The 16967-nt window shown below is 38.5% G+C and overlaps 1 protein-coding gene across 1 annotated transcript; it reads left to right on the forward strand.

Moving 5' to 3' along the window:
- The first annotated feature begins 280 nt into the window (after window positions 1–280).
- On the forward strand, window positions 281–16912 carry LOC100487362 (SLAM family member 9). Its single transcript, XM_018096687.2, has 7 exons — window positions 281–441; window positions 6220–6534; window positions 9893–10165; window positions 12820–12929; window positions 13042–13098; window positions 14552–14633; window positions 16139–16912. The coding sequence occupies exons 1-6, from the start codon at window positions 390–392 to the stop codon at window positions 14627–14629; spliced, it is 885 nt and encodes a 294-aa protein (XP_017952176.2). The 5' UTR covers window positions 281–389; the 3' UTR covers window positions 14630–14633; window positions 16139–16912.
- Window positions 16913–16967: the final 55 nt, after the last annotated feature.

Raw genomic sequence — 16967 nt, forward strand, 5'->3', positions numbered from 1 at the left:
TTCTTTTACTCAAAAGTTAATACTAATACGCTACAAAACTGATAAAAGAAAGGGATTTTCTTTTTGTTAGGTTTAAGTACATTATGGACAATTCTCTATTGCTAGTTTAATCAATAAGGCTTGATAAATGTAGGGCAGTCTCTTTATACTGCCTTATTTCCTTAGTGTGTTTCTATTCCTTGCAAACCCTGCCCACTCTGTGGAATTCACATTGTAAACCATACGTATGCTTTCAGTTTCATTTCTCTGATATTCACTCACATGTTGCCAGCCCAGTGGGTGTGTATTTCAAGCTACACATTTTCAGGACCTTTCTCCAATATACCATTATTCTGAATTCTCTTTAACATCCTGTCTCCTGTCTGACAGTTCAGCAATCTGAAAGGAAGATGGAACACATTGAAGTTATGCTGATTCTGTTACTGCTCTATATTTGCTATGGTAAGTGCTGAGAATTCACTTGCAAATCTTTCAAAAGATTTGTGTATTTTTTGGGAAAACGAAATGGGACAGATTCGCTTATCACTAGACATTAGCCTTACTTGTATTTCATTTTTTAAATACATATAATACCTCTCTAATCTGGCCCCCTGGGATTCCAGCTGGCTTCTAAGAATATTATAATATGCAGTTTGGTCATTGCCCTGTGAGACCAAACTGTAAATTATATCCTTATAAATGGTGCTTAGTGATGTCATTAGTTATAATTGGTGCTTAGTGATGTCACTTCTGTCACATGGCTAAAAATTGTATATTATATCAATATTATATAAATAAATAACGTACAAAAAAATGGTTTCCACCAAACCAGAGTGTACGCTCTATATTAGTCTGCACCTCTGGCAGAGGAGTGGGGGGGAAACAATTTTGAGGTGACAGGTTCATGTTAAGGTGTTTTGCACTCTACAATGGAATATACATTACCCTACATTGTTAGAGAAGCTCCTTTCTACTACGCTACAACAAACGGCTCCTATGTTGGCAATTTCTTCTAAACACAGCAACCAAACAGCTACTAAGACTGGTTAATATGAAAGGGCCTGGCAAACCCACAATCATCTTGCCATGAAACTGTACCAGTACAAAAAGTTTGCTCATCCCTAGTATCCTAGTATAAATAAACCATAACATAGATTTAGCTCTATAAATACCCCCAGGCATCTTCTGTATTATGTACTTAGTATACAAAATATTCACAATGGATCTCTTATTAGCAATATGTTACAGGTATAGGACCCATTATCCAGAATGCTCGGGACAAAGGGTATTTCGGATAAGGGGTCTTTTTGTAATTTGGATCTCCATACCTTAATTCTACTAAAAAATCAATAAAACATTAATTAAACCTAATAGAATTGTTTAGCATCCAGTCAAGAGATAATTATATCTTAGTTGGGATCAAGTACAGGTACTGTTTTATTATTACAGAGAAAAGGGAATCATTTAACCATGAAATAAACCCAATAGGGCCGTTCTGCCCCCAATAAGGGGTAATTATATCTTAGTTGGGATCAAGTACAGGTACTGTTTTATTATTACAGAGAAAAGGGAATCATTTAACCATTAAATAAACCCAATAGGGCTGTTCTGCCCCCAATAAGGGGTAATTATATCTTAGTTGGGATCAAGTACAAGTACTGTTTTATTATTACAGAGAAAAAGGAAATCAGTTTTAAAATTCTGAATTATTTGATTAAAATGGAGTCTATGGGAGACGGGCTTTCCGTAATTCGGAGCTTTCTGGATAACGGGTTTCCGAATAAGGGGTCCCATACCTGTATTTCAAGTAAATGCATCTTTTCCTGTTCTATGGCAACTACGCTTGATCTTTCTACTACAGTAATACATAGTTATATAGTAGATGTAATTAAAAAAATATGGATATCATAATCAAACTTTTCTGGCCAAGTAATTAAATGTATAGCTAACTGAGAGTGAGGCAAAAAAACATTTCCAGTTCAAGTCAAAAAGGGAAAAATTTCCACTCAGACCCATCTTTAGATTAGCTTTAGCTTTAGTAACCCTGTATTTACTCACTTGCTAAAAAGCCACCCAATACATTCTTAAAGCTGTCTAATGTATCTCTCTCTTCACCTCTTGTATCGGTTATTGATTGCTTTATATGTTACTCTGTATGTCCAGTGTATGAAACCCACTTATTGTACAGCGCTGCGGGATATGTTGGCGCTTTACAAATAAATGTTAATAATAGTAATGTATCTACCAGTATAACCACTTCAGGGAGAGAGAAGCACCTTAGCACCTTAATATAAAGCCTCCTTTCTTCTTATCTCAAGGAATAACTTTGTATTCAGAGAGTTTAATAAATGGACCCATGTATATCCATATATATGTAGGGGATCAGAGAACCCTGTCCTCTGTTTCTCAGTCTGTGACATCATCCCACCCAGCTACAGACTTGGGAGGGACCCGATTGGCTGGATGCCCCAGTGCACTTCTGGGAGGAGGTGTGCTTAAGGTTTGGAGCCAAAAATCTGGGGGCGGGCCCAGCAGTTGATAGAGGGAGCCCCTGTTGTTTTTGCCAGTTGTTGGAAGAGAGATACAGAGTGAGTAGCCAGTACCACTGTTGTGAGTTCAGACTGAAAGGAAAAGAGTCTGCTGGGCTGCCAGGGAGTACAAAGTCCTCTGTGTGTGTCCCCTGGTGAGAACAGATATTGCCCGTTTGCCTGCTACGTGGGAGCAGCCACCCTTTTCAACAGGGAAGGTACTCTGGGGCAGGTAGCGCTACCTGGGGGGACTTAAGAGCTCTTGGGGAAGGGACTGAACTGATTAAAGGGTTGGGGGTCTATCCGGATCCAAGTTGGGACTGGGCACCTACAGAGACTGTGCCAGGAGTGGATAGACTGCACAAGTTCCTCAGGGCGGCGAAATTTTTCTTGACCACGCCCACTATATGGCCACACCCCCAGATGTCCCATTTTTGCACACCGTCCCGCTGTCCCAGATATTTACTGAAATGTCCTGCTGTGTCTTTAAGTGTCCTGCTCGTCTTCAGGTCTTTTTGGCTTCCTTTGGGTTTCCTTGGCTCCTTCTGTCACTGCTGTCTTTGGATCTTCACAGCTTCTTCCTGCACATTTTTTTTTTTGTTGTGGGTGCTGGTGCTGCTCAGGCCATGGGTCACAAAAGTTACGCTGGTGCTGCTGTGCCTTTATCTACTACTGTACAAGCTCTACTTACTGCTCCTTTTTTTAAAAAAAATAAGCTTGGTGAGTCCCTGACTGTAACAATATTAATTATTAATAAACACCTTTGTTACAGTCAGGGACTCACCAAGCTTATTTTTTTAAAAAAAGGAGCAGTAAGTAGAGTTTGTACAGTAGTAGATAAAGGCACAGCAGCACCAGCGTAACTTTTGTGACCCACAGCCTGAGCAGCACTAGCACCCACCCTGTTCGTTCTGAATTTTAAGTGAAATGGCTTGGTCTGCCATACTCACATCTCGCGAGACTTGCAGACAACAACAAAAAGGACCGAGATGCCGAAGCACCTGAAGGAGCCGGAAAGAGCCGAAGACAAACGCGCGGAAGAAGCCGTGAAGATCCGAAGATAGCGGTGACGGAATGAGCCGAGAAAACCCGAGAAGACCTGCAGACGAGCGGGACTCTTAAAGGCACCGCAGGACATTTTGATAAGTATCCGGGACAGCAGGCCAAAACTGGGACTGTCCCGCGTAAAGCGGGACAGTTGGGACCTATGCTAAAGCTGTTTTACATTCTATTTCAACAGTTATATAAAGTTTGATATTGCTGCAAACTGTGGGGCACATTTACTTACTCACGAACGGGCCGAATGCGTCCAATTGCGTTTTTTTCGTAATGATTGGTATTTTGCGATTTTTCGGAAAATTGTTGCGACTTTTTCGTAGCCATTCCGAAAGTTGCGCAAAATCTGGCGATTTTTTCGTAGCGTTAAAACTTGCGCGAAAAGTCGCGCCTTTTTCATAGCCATTCCGAAAGTTGCGCAAAATCTGGCGATTTTTTTCGTAGCGTTAAAACTTGCGCGAAAAGTCGCGACTTTTTTGCAGCTTTCGCGCCGAGTACGAAACATTCGGATTCATTCAAGCTTCAGTATGGTGACTTTTCTTGGGCCAGGTTGGAGCTGCAGGGTGCCATTGAGTCCTATGGGAGGCTTCCAAAATCATGCTAAGTCTGAAAGTTTCGCCCGCCGCTTACGAGTGCTCAATACGAAAAAGTCGCGACAAGATACGAGCGAATCGTAATGGCTAAAAAAAACTCACGTTTTTTCGCGCAAGTCGTAATGGCTACGAAAAACTTGCGTTTTTTTGCGCAAATCGTATTGGTAACGAATAAGTCGCGACAATTTCCGAAAAGTCGTAAAGGCGCCGAAAAAATCGCAAAAAATACGAAAAAGTCGCAAAATGTTCGTTTTCCAATCGGAATTTTTCCAATTCGGATTCGGATTTGTGGGTTAGTAAATTTGCCCCTGTGTTTGATTATTCCTAGTGGAAAGTCCCTTGAGGTGTGTTCCTCTGTGTCCACTAGGAGGAGGCACTGCGCTAAAATCCGAGTTCCCAGTATCTTTATAATTCAAAGAGAACAAAGTCTCCTGCTAAAACAAGTAAACAGCACAGCAGAAGTGAGTGTGCCAAGAAAGGGTTACATATATATGGGTATGTGGCAAAGATTTTTTTCTTTATTTAATTCTAACTATTCAAGGTTTGGAGAAAAAAAAGCTCAAGTGTATATGCAGTCACGTTTTTTGGCAGTGTTTTTATTTTTCTTCTCGAATCAAGAAAAAACTCAATTTTTTATAAATCTTCCATCTAATAATTATAAGCTGCTGAGCTGCGCTAATTTCAAACTAGCTGGATTTAAACGAATAAAGTGCAGTCTTTAAATATATATGCAGTTTTTGATTAGTCCAGTCCATGCTTTACCTGCCTGTAACAAGGCCTGGTTAACCTGCTCCTTTGTTAATCGAATCCTAACAGTAGGAGATGTCCTCAAAAGAGTATTTATAAATCCCTTTTAGTAAAGGAGCAGAAAATTATCACCTTTAAGTCAGTGATCGCCAGTCAGTGGCTCAGGAGGAACATGTTGCTCGCCAACCTTTTGGATGTTGCTCCCAGTTCCAGTTCCCACTCAAACAGGTGCTTATTTTGGAATTCCTGGCTTGGAGGCAAGTTTTGGTTCCATAAAAACCAGGTGTACTGCCAAACAGAGCCTCCTGTAGGCTGCCAGTCCCCATAGGGGCTACCAAATAACTAATCCCTATTTGGCACCCTAAGTACACTTTATTTTACCTGTGTTGCTCCCTAACATTTTTCCATTTGAATGTAGCTCACAAGTAAAAAAGGTTGGGAATCCCTGCCTTCAAGTTGTATCTGAAATCTAGTCTAGAACTAGATTTTAGACTTGCCGGACTTATGAGAAAAATAGTTACTCTGCGTAATAATAAAAAATTTCCACTGTCAAAGAGCCCAAGGGTAAATCCTTAAGTCTGGCCTTGGGTGCCAATGAACCATGTGATTGTTTTCATAGCATATAGATCAGTCAATACAACATGTTATAGGAACAAGGAAACAATAGTTAAACACTGAGGAATCCTGCCTAACCTGGTTGAGTGTGCACTGAAAGGTTGAATAATGTTTTAAACCATACTACTACTACTCCTCTGGGCTCTGAGGAAATGCTTTGACACAAAACGCGTCAGTTCTCAGATGCATTAATAAAGATGGCCCTTTTTAAATGCTTACTGCTGTGGCCCCTGAATGATTCTGGTGTGTGCCGCTTAATTTGAATGTTCGTTGGTGTTGTTTCCGTTAGCAACTGACTTGGGGCCAAAGCACCCGGGCCACAGAATCAACCGGGTAAGCGCATTTGATGTTTTTGCTGAATGCTGCTCTCTCTTTTGAATAAACAGTTCTCAATTTAATAGCAGGTTTGGGGTGGGATGCACCCGAACCACAATGTTTAAACGGTGAACTGTTTTGTGAACTAGTGTCTAAAGATATATAGGTTATATGGTATCTGAACTAATTATTGTTTATTTTTAAACAAACTTTTCATATGCTAAATAATTAACTTTCAAGTGAACCCTTTAGATGTGCAGTTTATAATAATTTATAGTGTTTTTGTCCATCCTGTTTACAAACCTAAATTTAACTTAAGTTTATGGGTAAAAAGGTGCTATATAACTTCTAATCATTTCCTATTCTTCTCTGTGTTGTGTGACCAGTAACAGGGAATGGGCCTGTCCCAGTGATTGGCCGTGTAGAAGGTTCTGTCCTACTGCCATACTGTCAGCCAGTTTCAGTCGTTGAAGTAACTTGGGATTTTCCATGCAATGGACACAGAGTAAAAGTGGCCGAATTCAGAAACCAAAAGTTTAGTATCACCGGGGAGGAGTTCCGCAGCCGCATGGATTGCTGTGATAATGGAACCTCAGTAATGATAAGAAATCTGACAGTGAACGACAGTGGGATCTACACAGCACTCATTTATGACACTGAACACAGAAGACATGAAATATCTTATAATCTCACAGTATTCGGTAAGTATAAAATAGTTGGCTCCTATGCAAATTTAACAAACATGTTAAATACAAAAAAATTACTGAAGAAGCTGCTTGGATGAGTAAAAAACTGAAGAACTGCTCGGATGAGTAGTGAAACATCTTCAATGATTACCAAACAAGTCCAGTTGCTTTAAATTTATTTATACCAGATATACCATGACCTGGATGAATGAAAATCTTCATAGACACAAAAAAAATAGTTTATTAGAGGGGACCTGTCACCCTAATAAATAATTCAAAATCCTATTTTATAGCGCTAGCTGGGCAAAATAAACTATAATTACATTATATACATTATTTAAATACTGTTTCCTTTCTTCTTTTGGAATCCACAATCACAACAAGCGGGGGCAGACATTTTTGTGGAAGCTGTTATCAAAGCAAACTTTGCAACAACCCAAAATCATGTTTATGCACCAAAAAGGAGGACCTGATGCCCAAGCTCATTCACAGGTTACAGAATCATAGACAATGAGAAGGTGGTGGGATATGAGGAGGGCAGTGAAATCTAGGAAGTGCAGAAATGAAAGGGAAAGTGATTGCTGTGTCTGAGGCATAGAGGAGGGAAAGGCAATATACGATTGACAGCTGAGATTTTTAAATGTGTTTATAATAGGTATGGATGTTTTAATACAAAAAACGATTTGGGTTTCATGTAACTTATGAAAGCTTTTAATTTTCATGAGACAGGTCCCCATTAAACTTCACAGGGTTGGAAGAATCAGTGATATGTTTTCTCTCTAGTACAATAATAGAATAATTTTTAAAAAAAGTAAAACGGAGATGTACTATAACTTTGCTTCCTAGGAAACTTGATAAAGTAACAAAAACTCTATAAAGACCTCCTTATTGTCATTGCTATTATATGTACAAAAAAATATGCACAAATACAGGTATACTAACAAATTTCCTCAGTGTCTTATAGTATACAGTATATGCTGCTCAAAATCTTGTGAGGGCAGTTATATTTCATATTAACTTTTACTTCAAGGTGGGGAAACCCCGGGTTCATTAATGCTGAAATTGCAATGAATACATTGTATACCTCAGTAATAACTTGTGCAGCCAGGCGTTATCTCAGCAGTGCACCTTATACGATGGACTTGCAAACGTGATAATATCATTTGGTTCAGGTACTGGAGACTAGATATTGGAAGCCTGCATGCTCTATCTGGTATCAGAGAGTTTTCTGTAGCATTTAATCAAGAATTTTTTCTGGAATGACATTGGTAGAAAAGGCTCTGTGATACTTTGCAGCCTGGGATTGTTATGGCCGAACCAATCTACAGTATCCAACAGCTTTTGTATTAACAGAGAGATTTTCTCCTCCAGCACTGACTTAAGGTGGCTATAAACGTGTCGATTCAGTCCCTTAGACAGATTCGGCAGCTAATCGGCCTGTGTATGGGCACTAACGACAGGCCTGCCCGACCACATCTGGCCTGAAATTGGGCAGATCTCGATTGGGCAGATTTAAAAATCAGTCAGATCGGTGACTACATTGGGGGGAATTCACAAAAGTGGTGATATTGAGACAAAATAAAAGTGGAGATAGATTTGTCGCATTTTCCACCTAATTCACAAACCTCTATCTCTACTTTTGTGAATTTGTCTTTTAAACTGACAGTTTTCAGATTTATTTTTTATTATTTATGAATTTGCCTTTAGCTCTTAGTAAATGTGTAAATCAAACCCAGTCCCACAGCTACAGGAGCCTTGGGGTAAGGATTTTACCAGCAGGATTTTGCATTTCATTTGCCAGTTGTCATTTCACTTTGGGGCATTTCCTGAGGGGTAATTTTAGTTTGCCCAGGGAAACTATACATCATTTGTTTCAGGCCAATCTGTGTAATTCCACTCCTGTAACAAGATTTAAGGGTCTAAATACCTTCTTCTCTAGCCCCTACTCATTACTGGGCAGCAGCAATCCGGCCCCCACACCAACATGCCCGGTGACTAGAGCTCCAACAGGACTAGGGCCCACCAGGTTTTTATCCAGCGCCCTGTTGGGCCGTCCAACCCTGTACCCCAATATCCCAGTTTGGGTGCCAGTGTGTATGTGCTGTTTGCTGATCACCAAGATGGCTGCTGGGAACAGGTGGGGGGCAATGCTGCCAGGCAGTTCTAGACATGCTATGGGGACACAGATACTGTAAGTTGGGGCAAATGTCAGTGAAGTGATTAAAGAGGGGGCACTGCTGCTAAAACTAAAAAGTTGCCTGGGAGGCTTTACTTTTCCTTTTAATAAAAATGTTTACAATATATTCACACAAAATGTTATTATTGCCTCACTGATTAAGCTAACACTAGCATAATCATGCAAATGTGAGGTAAAAACTTTTTATATATAAGATATAAATTAAACTTTTTTTGATCAGTGTTTTACTTGTTTATAAAATGTTAATGAAGCTTTTTGCACCTATTGTTCTAGGGTCAGACAGAAACTTGTCCCCTCACAATAGGCTGCTAATCCCCATTAATATGTTAATGATCCCCCAATGGGGCCCCTACCTTAGGTGTGAAATGGAGACTGGGTGAAAGCAAACAAAAGAGAAGAGCTTAGAACTGGTCTGACAGAGTTACACTGAGCTTTACTCCATTTTGAAAATGTTGGGAAAAAATGTTGTTTAAACGTCGTATAAATGTCGTTTAAATGACAAATTCATAAAAGTGTCTGTAAACTGTCTTTCTTTCACCAAAAATGGAAAAGTGGCGGTTGAGTCGGAATTTAGGCGGATTTCTGTTTGTGAATCTGGAGAAAGTGTTTTCCACCAGTTCCTCCACCACTTTTACTCCAAAAAAGGGCTATCTCCACTTTTGTGAATTCCCCGCATTAAAGGACATGTCAACCCCAAGAATAATTTTTGCCTTATAAAAGAAAACATAATTCTAAGCAACTTTTGCAAAATTTGCTATTGAAAGCAGCATTTGCGGAACTCCTAGTGGTTACTTTTTAAACAATTTTGAAAATGCCAGTCTCCTCCACCACTACAGGTCTGTCAGGCTGCTGCCTTGTGTTACATTGTTTCAAACCCCAGAGAAGGGAATAGAGAAGGACAGACAAACACTGCTTTAAACAGCAATTATACATACAAATAATTCAAGAAACCCATTGCAAATGTGTAATGACTGTATATTGCAAAGTTGCTTAGCATTACATTTTCTTTTATTAGGCAAAAAAAAAAATACTTTTGGGCTTGACTTGTCCTATAAGTTAGGGAGATTTTATAATAAGTGAAAAATAAAGGAAGAATTTGTTTTATATAAAATGATGTACAGTATATGCATTTCTGAATATGAATGTTTGGAATAAATGATCTGTTTCTAATCACAGAGCTGGTTCCCAAGCCAGAAATAAAGTGGGAAAAGAAGTGGAATGAAGATGGCCAGTGTTATTATACACTGAACTGTTCTGTCCAATCAGACTCCCCAGCGCTGTCCTACAGTTGGATGTACAGATATAATAACTCTGAGTATCAACACTATGCAAATGGGAGCACAATCCAAATCTCAGCACACAAGAACACACGGGAATTTCTCTGCTTGGTACAAAATCCTGTGAACGAGGAAAATACCGCTTTTGTTGTATCAACCTGTCCAGAGAAAGGTATGTATGATAGAACCCCAGTACCAAATAATATTTAGTCTATATAAAGTAAAAGCATTAAAGGAGAAGGAAAGGTAAAAACTAAGTAAGCTTTATCAGAAAGGTCTATGTAAATACAGCCATAAGCACTCACAGTAATGCTGCACTGAGTCCTCTATCAAAAGAAACACAGGGTTTCTTGTCTGTTTTTGTAAACATGATGTTCCAGTGTCTGACTTCCTCTCTCAGAAACATCCTTAATTCCCTGGGCCAGAGTCTGCGCAGTACTCTCCCCTCTCCTGCTCCCCCTCCCACCAGAATGCTAAGAACTCCCTCCCCCCTCCCTTAGGAATGTGTGATCTCAGCTATAACGGCTATAGCTGCAGGCAGGAAGCTACCTAAAATGGCAGCTGCTCTCTTAAGCAAACAGAGAAAGCTTCTAAAGCTCTTTACTCAGGTATGGTAATGGTTTCTACAGAATAAATATATTGTTCTAGGTGGCAAATCTATTGGCAGTAAAATGCCAAAATGACTTTCCTTCTCCTTTAAGGAGTAAAGTCACAGCAGGTGCAGTAAATGCAGTTTTGCAATTACTACATTTAGAGACAGGAACAAGCTGTAAAATGATTACAGTTTTAAAGAAGAGAAAAAAAAATACACAGGAGGCATCATTTACCATTAGTACAGTATATACACTAGTGCTGCATTATCAAGGGATACAAAAAGTGACATTGGTTTTGCCTTTGGCACCTTACACCCCCCCTTCCCAGTTGAAAATAAGCCCCACATAGTATTCTTGTACATGATTATAGTAACATGTAAGATGTGTAAGAATATAAAATAACACCAAGGCCTGTCATGAGGGCGCAGTGGTGATGTTTTTAATAGTAATAAAGATTCCTGGAATAGTACGTGTGTTGGAAAACCACAGACATATTAATATTAGGGTAAGGCATACCTCCCAACATTTTAAAGATGGAAAGAGGGATAAAAAGAAATGACCACACCCATTTTTGCAACCACACCCCCCTAAATACCACTCCCATTTGACTAAATTTGGCAGGTTATTTAAAGTTTGAACACATTTCTGGGGGTTTTGGGATCTTGTTTTATGTGTTATTATAGTTTTGTTAAAAAAGGTGAAATTGCCCTTTAGGCTGTGAGTCTCAGTTCCCCAAGAGACCTGTTTAGCTTATTAGTTACAGTTGTAAGGTGGGGCTTGTTAACTTTCTGGGCTCTCTGCCAAAAGCCCACTTATTTAATTAAATGTGAGAAACACTGTATCTACAGTAAGTACAGGTGAAGCTTGCTTAACTTTCTGGGCTCTCTGCCAAAAGCTGCTTTTTAAATAAATATGTATCTTTTTTTAGCATTCAGTGCAGGAGATCAAAGTGACATGAGGGACCTTTAAGTAAGAATCGGGGACTGGGGGTTGAGCTGTGGCTGGGAGTCAGTGATGCTTGGCAACCAAAAATCAGATCCATTCTGACACTATGGGGGCCATTTACTGATGGTCAGATTTTTTTTCCAATTCGGATTCTTTAACGCCAAAACTCGAAAAGTTTTTTGAGATTTACTATGTATCAAAAATCCAAATCTGACAATTCCCAGCTAAAACTTGCCAATGGCAGATGTCCCTTCCTTGGAGGATCCTCCTTTTGCTTCAAAACTTTGGAGGATTTGGATTTTTGATGCTTGATTTTTGTGCAATAGTTCAAAAAAGTCATATTTTAGGTTCGACAATTTGTGACTTTTCAGGGACCTTTTCCCACACAGATTTTTTAGTTCAGAAAAATAAATAGCAGGAGCGCATTTATGTAAAATAAAAACACAAAAACAACTAATAGTGCAAAACGTTTGAAATGTAAGATTCCTAAGTGAAAACCAACAACCAAATTACAAGCGTAGAACTTGATTAATAAGCTGATACACCCAGTGCAGTAATGCAAACCGCTCACCAGATGGCGATAAAAACGAGTCAAATGTTTACGATGTCTCCGAAAACGAATGGCAGCCGTATCTTCAATATAGGCACAAGGAGAGAGAAAAGCGGCAAATAGTGCAATATTATTTATTAAATAGAACTGCTAAAAAGACTTCTACTTACAAGATGCAGAAGATAAACAGGTACTGATAAAAACTCAACGCGTTTCACGTATTTCCGGTATGCTTCCTCAGGAGTCCAATAACACAGTGATAAACATTCAGCAGTCATATTTTTTAGTAAATGTCACACCGAAACCTCAACTTTTTTGACTTGAGCAAAGAAGGATCCTTCAGGGAAGGGAAGAGACATCTGCCATTGACTTGTACACGATCTCAACAAGTTTTAAGTGGCGTATTTTTAGCTGTTTGGATGCATAGTAAATCTCGAAAAAGTAGCAATTTTTTTCCTGTGATTTTTTTGAGTTTTGGCGCAAAAAACCTGAATCTTTAAAAGAAAAAAAATTAGTCTTTCAAACCACTTTATTGCTAGGGTCGAGACAAAGTCTGCTCTATCTGTAGCTCAAACAATAATAATAATAGTAGTAAATAATAAAAACCCATTATAATTACAAGGTGTACACTTGACTAATATCATCTTTAAATAAAAGTAATTTTTTTCTCAAACATTGTACTTAAATCTATTTTAACTTTATATTTGCTTTGTTGTTATTTATTCTAACTTAATGCAGGAAATAAAAGAATAGAAGAAGTGCTGATTCTCAGTGTAATTACAAGTGTGTGTTTCCTTGCTGCTGTATTTGGGTTTCTGATTCTAAGAAAAAGTCGGCTTGTCAAAAAGGTAATTCAGTTGTGTCCACGGCTTTATAAATCTGCCTAACATTTATTTATTATATGGAAAACTAGCTATTTAACACGGAAGCAAAATAATAAAATCTTGTTTTATTTTACAGAATCATGATATTATATATACTGGTATTGGAGGTTTTCCACTGAAAAGTACCAATCAGGTGAGAAGTGACCTCTGCTCTACAGATGCTCTTCCTTTGTTATCCTGGAACCTCTCTAACTGAAAATTATTTAAAATGTATAATAAGGGTTGCCCAGGTGCAGTAACCCATAGCAACAAATAAGATGTTAGCTTTTAAACCAGTAAATGCTACCTGCTGATTGGTTGCTATGGGTTACTGCTCCTGGGCAAACATAATGCCTTTTATAGCACCTATAGTGCCATGTATAGCACCTAATATATTTTTTTTGTTTAAATACTGTACATTTAATTTAAGTAATCAAAATGTGTGTGGTTAATGTATTTACATGGTAAATAATATTTGTATTTCATTTTTGCTTTGCAAGTAGTATCCTTATTATTTTAGTTACATTAATTTGAAATGTAATTGCTATGGAAAGCAAGTCTGCGGTTTTTAAATTTTCTATGGAATACTTTCTTAATGACACTGTTCCATAGCAAATAATTCCCTCTGCCATTTAACCTTTTATTCTTGAACCAACAAATGTATTTGTAGCTGTAATATTGGTGTGTAGGCGCCATCTCAGTGCATTGTGCCTGAGTCTGAGCTTTCAGCCAGCGCTACACATTAGAACTGCTTTCAGCTAACCTATTGTTTCTCCTACTCCCATGTAACTGGAGGAGTCCCAAGCCGGACTTGGATTTCTTACTATTGAGTGCTATTCTGATACCTACTGGGAGCTGCTATCTTGCTCCCTTCCCATTGTTCTGCTGATTAGCTGCTGGGGGGGATATCACTCCAACTTGCAGCGCAGCAGTAAAGTGTGACTGAAGTTTATCAGAGCACAGGTCACATGGCTGTGGCACCCCAGGAAATGAAGAATATGGCTAGCCCCATGTGTAATTTCAAAATTAAATATAAAAAAATCTGTTTGTGTTTTTGAAAAACAGATTACAATGCAGGATTCTGCTGGGGAAGCTCTATTAACTGGTGGGTTTAAAAAAAACAAAACATGTTTTCCCATGACAGTATTCCTTTAAGAACTTTAGATGCAGCTCTTTAGAGCAGTCCTTGTGTCTAAAGCCACTGTTTACACTTCCACAACAGCAGCATTTGGCACTGCTGCATTATTCCCCTCCCTGTGGTGTTGGTGGAACCCATCAGGTGCTTTAGTGCCTTTGGCAGCACTTACACTGGAATTGTGGGAAAATGCTGCAATGTGGGTATACAATGGCCACTTGCACCCAAAATTGCACTTTGGACACTGCACTTGCCCTCTTAAATCAGCCCTCCTGAGGGAAACCGACTCAGTTTACATCATTTAAGAATTCAGACCCAGAAAACAGAAATGGATGAATAGAATGATAGAATTTTTTTTTTTAATCGTCTTTTCTTACTTTATATCACACTGCTAGTAATACATCTGCCACTTGGAATTTCCCAAGGTGCAGTAGTTGCTTTTTGAGTTTGTAACACTCATTTATTTTTACAGAACGTGTGTAATCAAAATGGAACCAACAGAAAACCTTTGCTATACCCAGAAACAACCTATGTTGATGTCAAGCGATAGCTGGGTGAGTAACCTCTATGAGAATCCTTTGTTATAATGGCATATTGGGCATGTAACTAATATCCAATACCAAGGGGATAAAGTCATGCCAATCCAATTTTGCCACAGCAACGGTGAATGCAGGCTGTCGGTACAAGGACCACTTTAATAAGGCTGTGTGGTCCTCACCCTGATGGGATTTTTAAATCTGCCTGATCAATATCTGTCCAATTTTGGGGCAGATATCAGTTGGGAAAGCCCTTCAGAGGGCCCCATAAACTCCATGCATCCTGAAGGATCAGCAATGTGAGGCCATCTTTGCTGTGAGAGAATAATAGAGGTACCATTAGGATGGCTCCATTTTATCCTTAGAAAAAGATATACATGTATGGGATCCCTTATCCGGAAACCAGTTATCCAGAAAGTTCTGAATTACGGAAAGACCATCTCCCATAGACTCCATTATAAACAAATAATTCTAATTTTTAAAATTTATTTTCTTTTTCTCTGTAATAATAAAACAGTACCTTGTACTTGATCCCAACTAAGATATAATTACCCCTTATTGGGGGCAGAACAGCCCTATTGGGTTTATTTAATGGTTAAATGATTCCCTTTTCTCTGTAATAATAAAACAGTACCTGTACTTGATCCCAACTAAGATATAATTACCCCTTATTGGGGGCAGAACAGCCCTATTGGGTTTATTTCATGGTTAAATGATTCCCTTTTCTCTGTAATAATAAAACAGTACCTGTACTTGATCCAAACTAAGATATAATTACCCCTTATTGGGGGCAGAACAGCCCTTTTGGGTTTATTTAATGGTTAAATGATTCCCTTTTCTCTGTAATAATAAAACAGTACCTGTACTTGATCCCAACTAAGATATAATTACCCCTTATTGGGGGCAGAACAGCCCTATTGGGTTTATTTCATGGTTAAATGATTCCCTTTTCTCTGTAATAATAAAACAGTACCTGTACTTGATCCCAACTAAGATATAATTACCCCTTATTGGGGCAGAACAGCCCTATTGGGTTTATTTCATGGTTAAATGATTCCCTTTTCTCTGTAATAATAAAACAGTACCTGTACTTGATCCCAACTAAGATATAATTACCCCTTATTGGGGGCAGAACAGTCCTATTTGCTTATAATGGAGTCTATGGGAGATGGTCTTTCTGTAATTTGGAGATTTCTGGATAACGTGTTTCCGGATAATGGATCCGATACTTCTACAACTTTCTTTTATATTTGGAACAGGAAAGCTAATGTTAGCAGTTCACTTGTAATGCATTAAACACCCCCTGCTGAGCTGATGAAAAATGAAATCCCTTATGATTGCAAACAGGTTTCGGTGCATCCCAGGTCAAACACTAATTTTGCCATACTCCTGTTTTAAAATTTGGTTCATCTGTAAGTTAATATTTAGTAACCTATGAATGACGTATATTTACCAACTTTTGCTCATTATTTTTATATTTTAGAGTTTTTGAATTTGTATTTTTCTCTTCTGCCTTGTTCCAGCTCTCAAATGGGAGTCACTGACCCTGAAAAACAAAACATGTATTTCTACAGTTTTATTGCCACTTATCGTTCTATTAAGGCCCACTCCTCTTCATCTTCCTGCCTCTCATTCAAACCAAGGCCTGGTTGCTAGGGTTAATTAGACCGGGAAGCTGCATTCTCTAAGCTGAATGGGAGACCCTGTGGCTGGTTGGGTTTCGGTCTTGAATGTTGGCTAAAGTGGTGGAGCGGTGGATACATCGACTGCCCTGATTCATTTGAATAGCCCCATACAGCAAGCAAGAACTGAAATGGAGATGGACTTTTGGGGAACATTTATCATAACCCACAATAAACAGCACAACTGACTTTCTATATAGCACAGAAAAGCCACAAGTTAATATATAAACGCAATACAAACTGCATTAATCTGTCAAATGCTGCTTTATCTAATGGTCTCAGGTATGTGTATAGATTTTAAAGGTCAAATGAAACTGTGCCAGAGAATACCAGCCACACCTAAAAGGAGGTAATTACCCAATAACCGCTTTTTAATCATTTTTTCATGTTTAATGAATTGGCATTTTGGTATACTTAATTGGTACAAATTGGTGTATGTATATTGTATTGTATTGTATATTGGTCTATGTATGTATATTCCTGTACTATAAAATGTAGGATTGTAATGCATTCGGAATGTGCAATAAGATTTAATACATTTTATTATATTTATTGGCGATATAATTAAATGTATCCATGATATTAAGCAATAAAGTCAATATTTGTTAGCGAAAATTACTATTTTGAATTAGTTAACCAGGTAGAACGTAATGTGTGAGACAGAAGTAAG

Source organism: Xenopus tropicalis, chromosome 8 (genome assembly GCF_000004195.4).
Source record: "Xenopus tropicalis strain Nigerian chromosome 8, UCB_Xtro_10.0, whole genome shotgun sequence".
NCBI lineage: Eukaryota > Metazoa > Chordata > Amphibia > Anura > Pipidae > Xenopus > Xenopus tropicalis.

What these genes read in the sequence shown, in the direction of transcription:
- LOC100487362 (XM_018096687.2), top strand. Translation starts at nt 390, where the DNA reads ATGGAACACATTGAAGTTATGCTGATTCTGTTACTGCTCTATATTTGC. An exon ending in TTATAATCTCACAGTATTCG is followed by an intron (nt 6,535 to 9,892) that starts GTAAGTATAAAA and finishes TTCTAATCACAG; the next exon opens with AGCTGGTTCCCAAGCCAGAA. An exon ending in CACTGAAAAGTACCAATCAG is followed by an intron (nt 13,099 to 14,551) that starts GTGAGAAGTGAC and finishes TTATTTTTACAG; the next exon opens with AACGTGTGTAATCAAAATGG.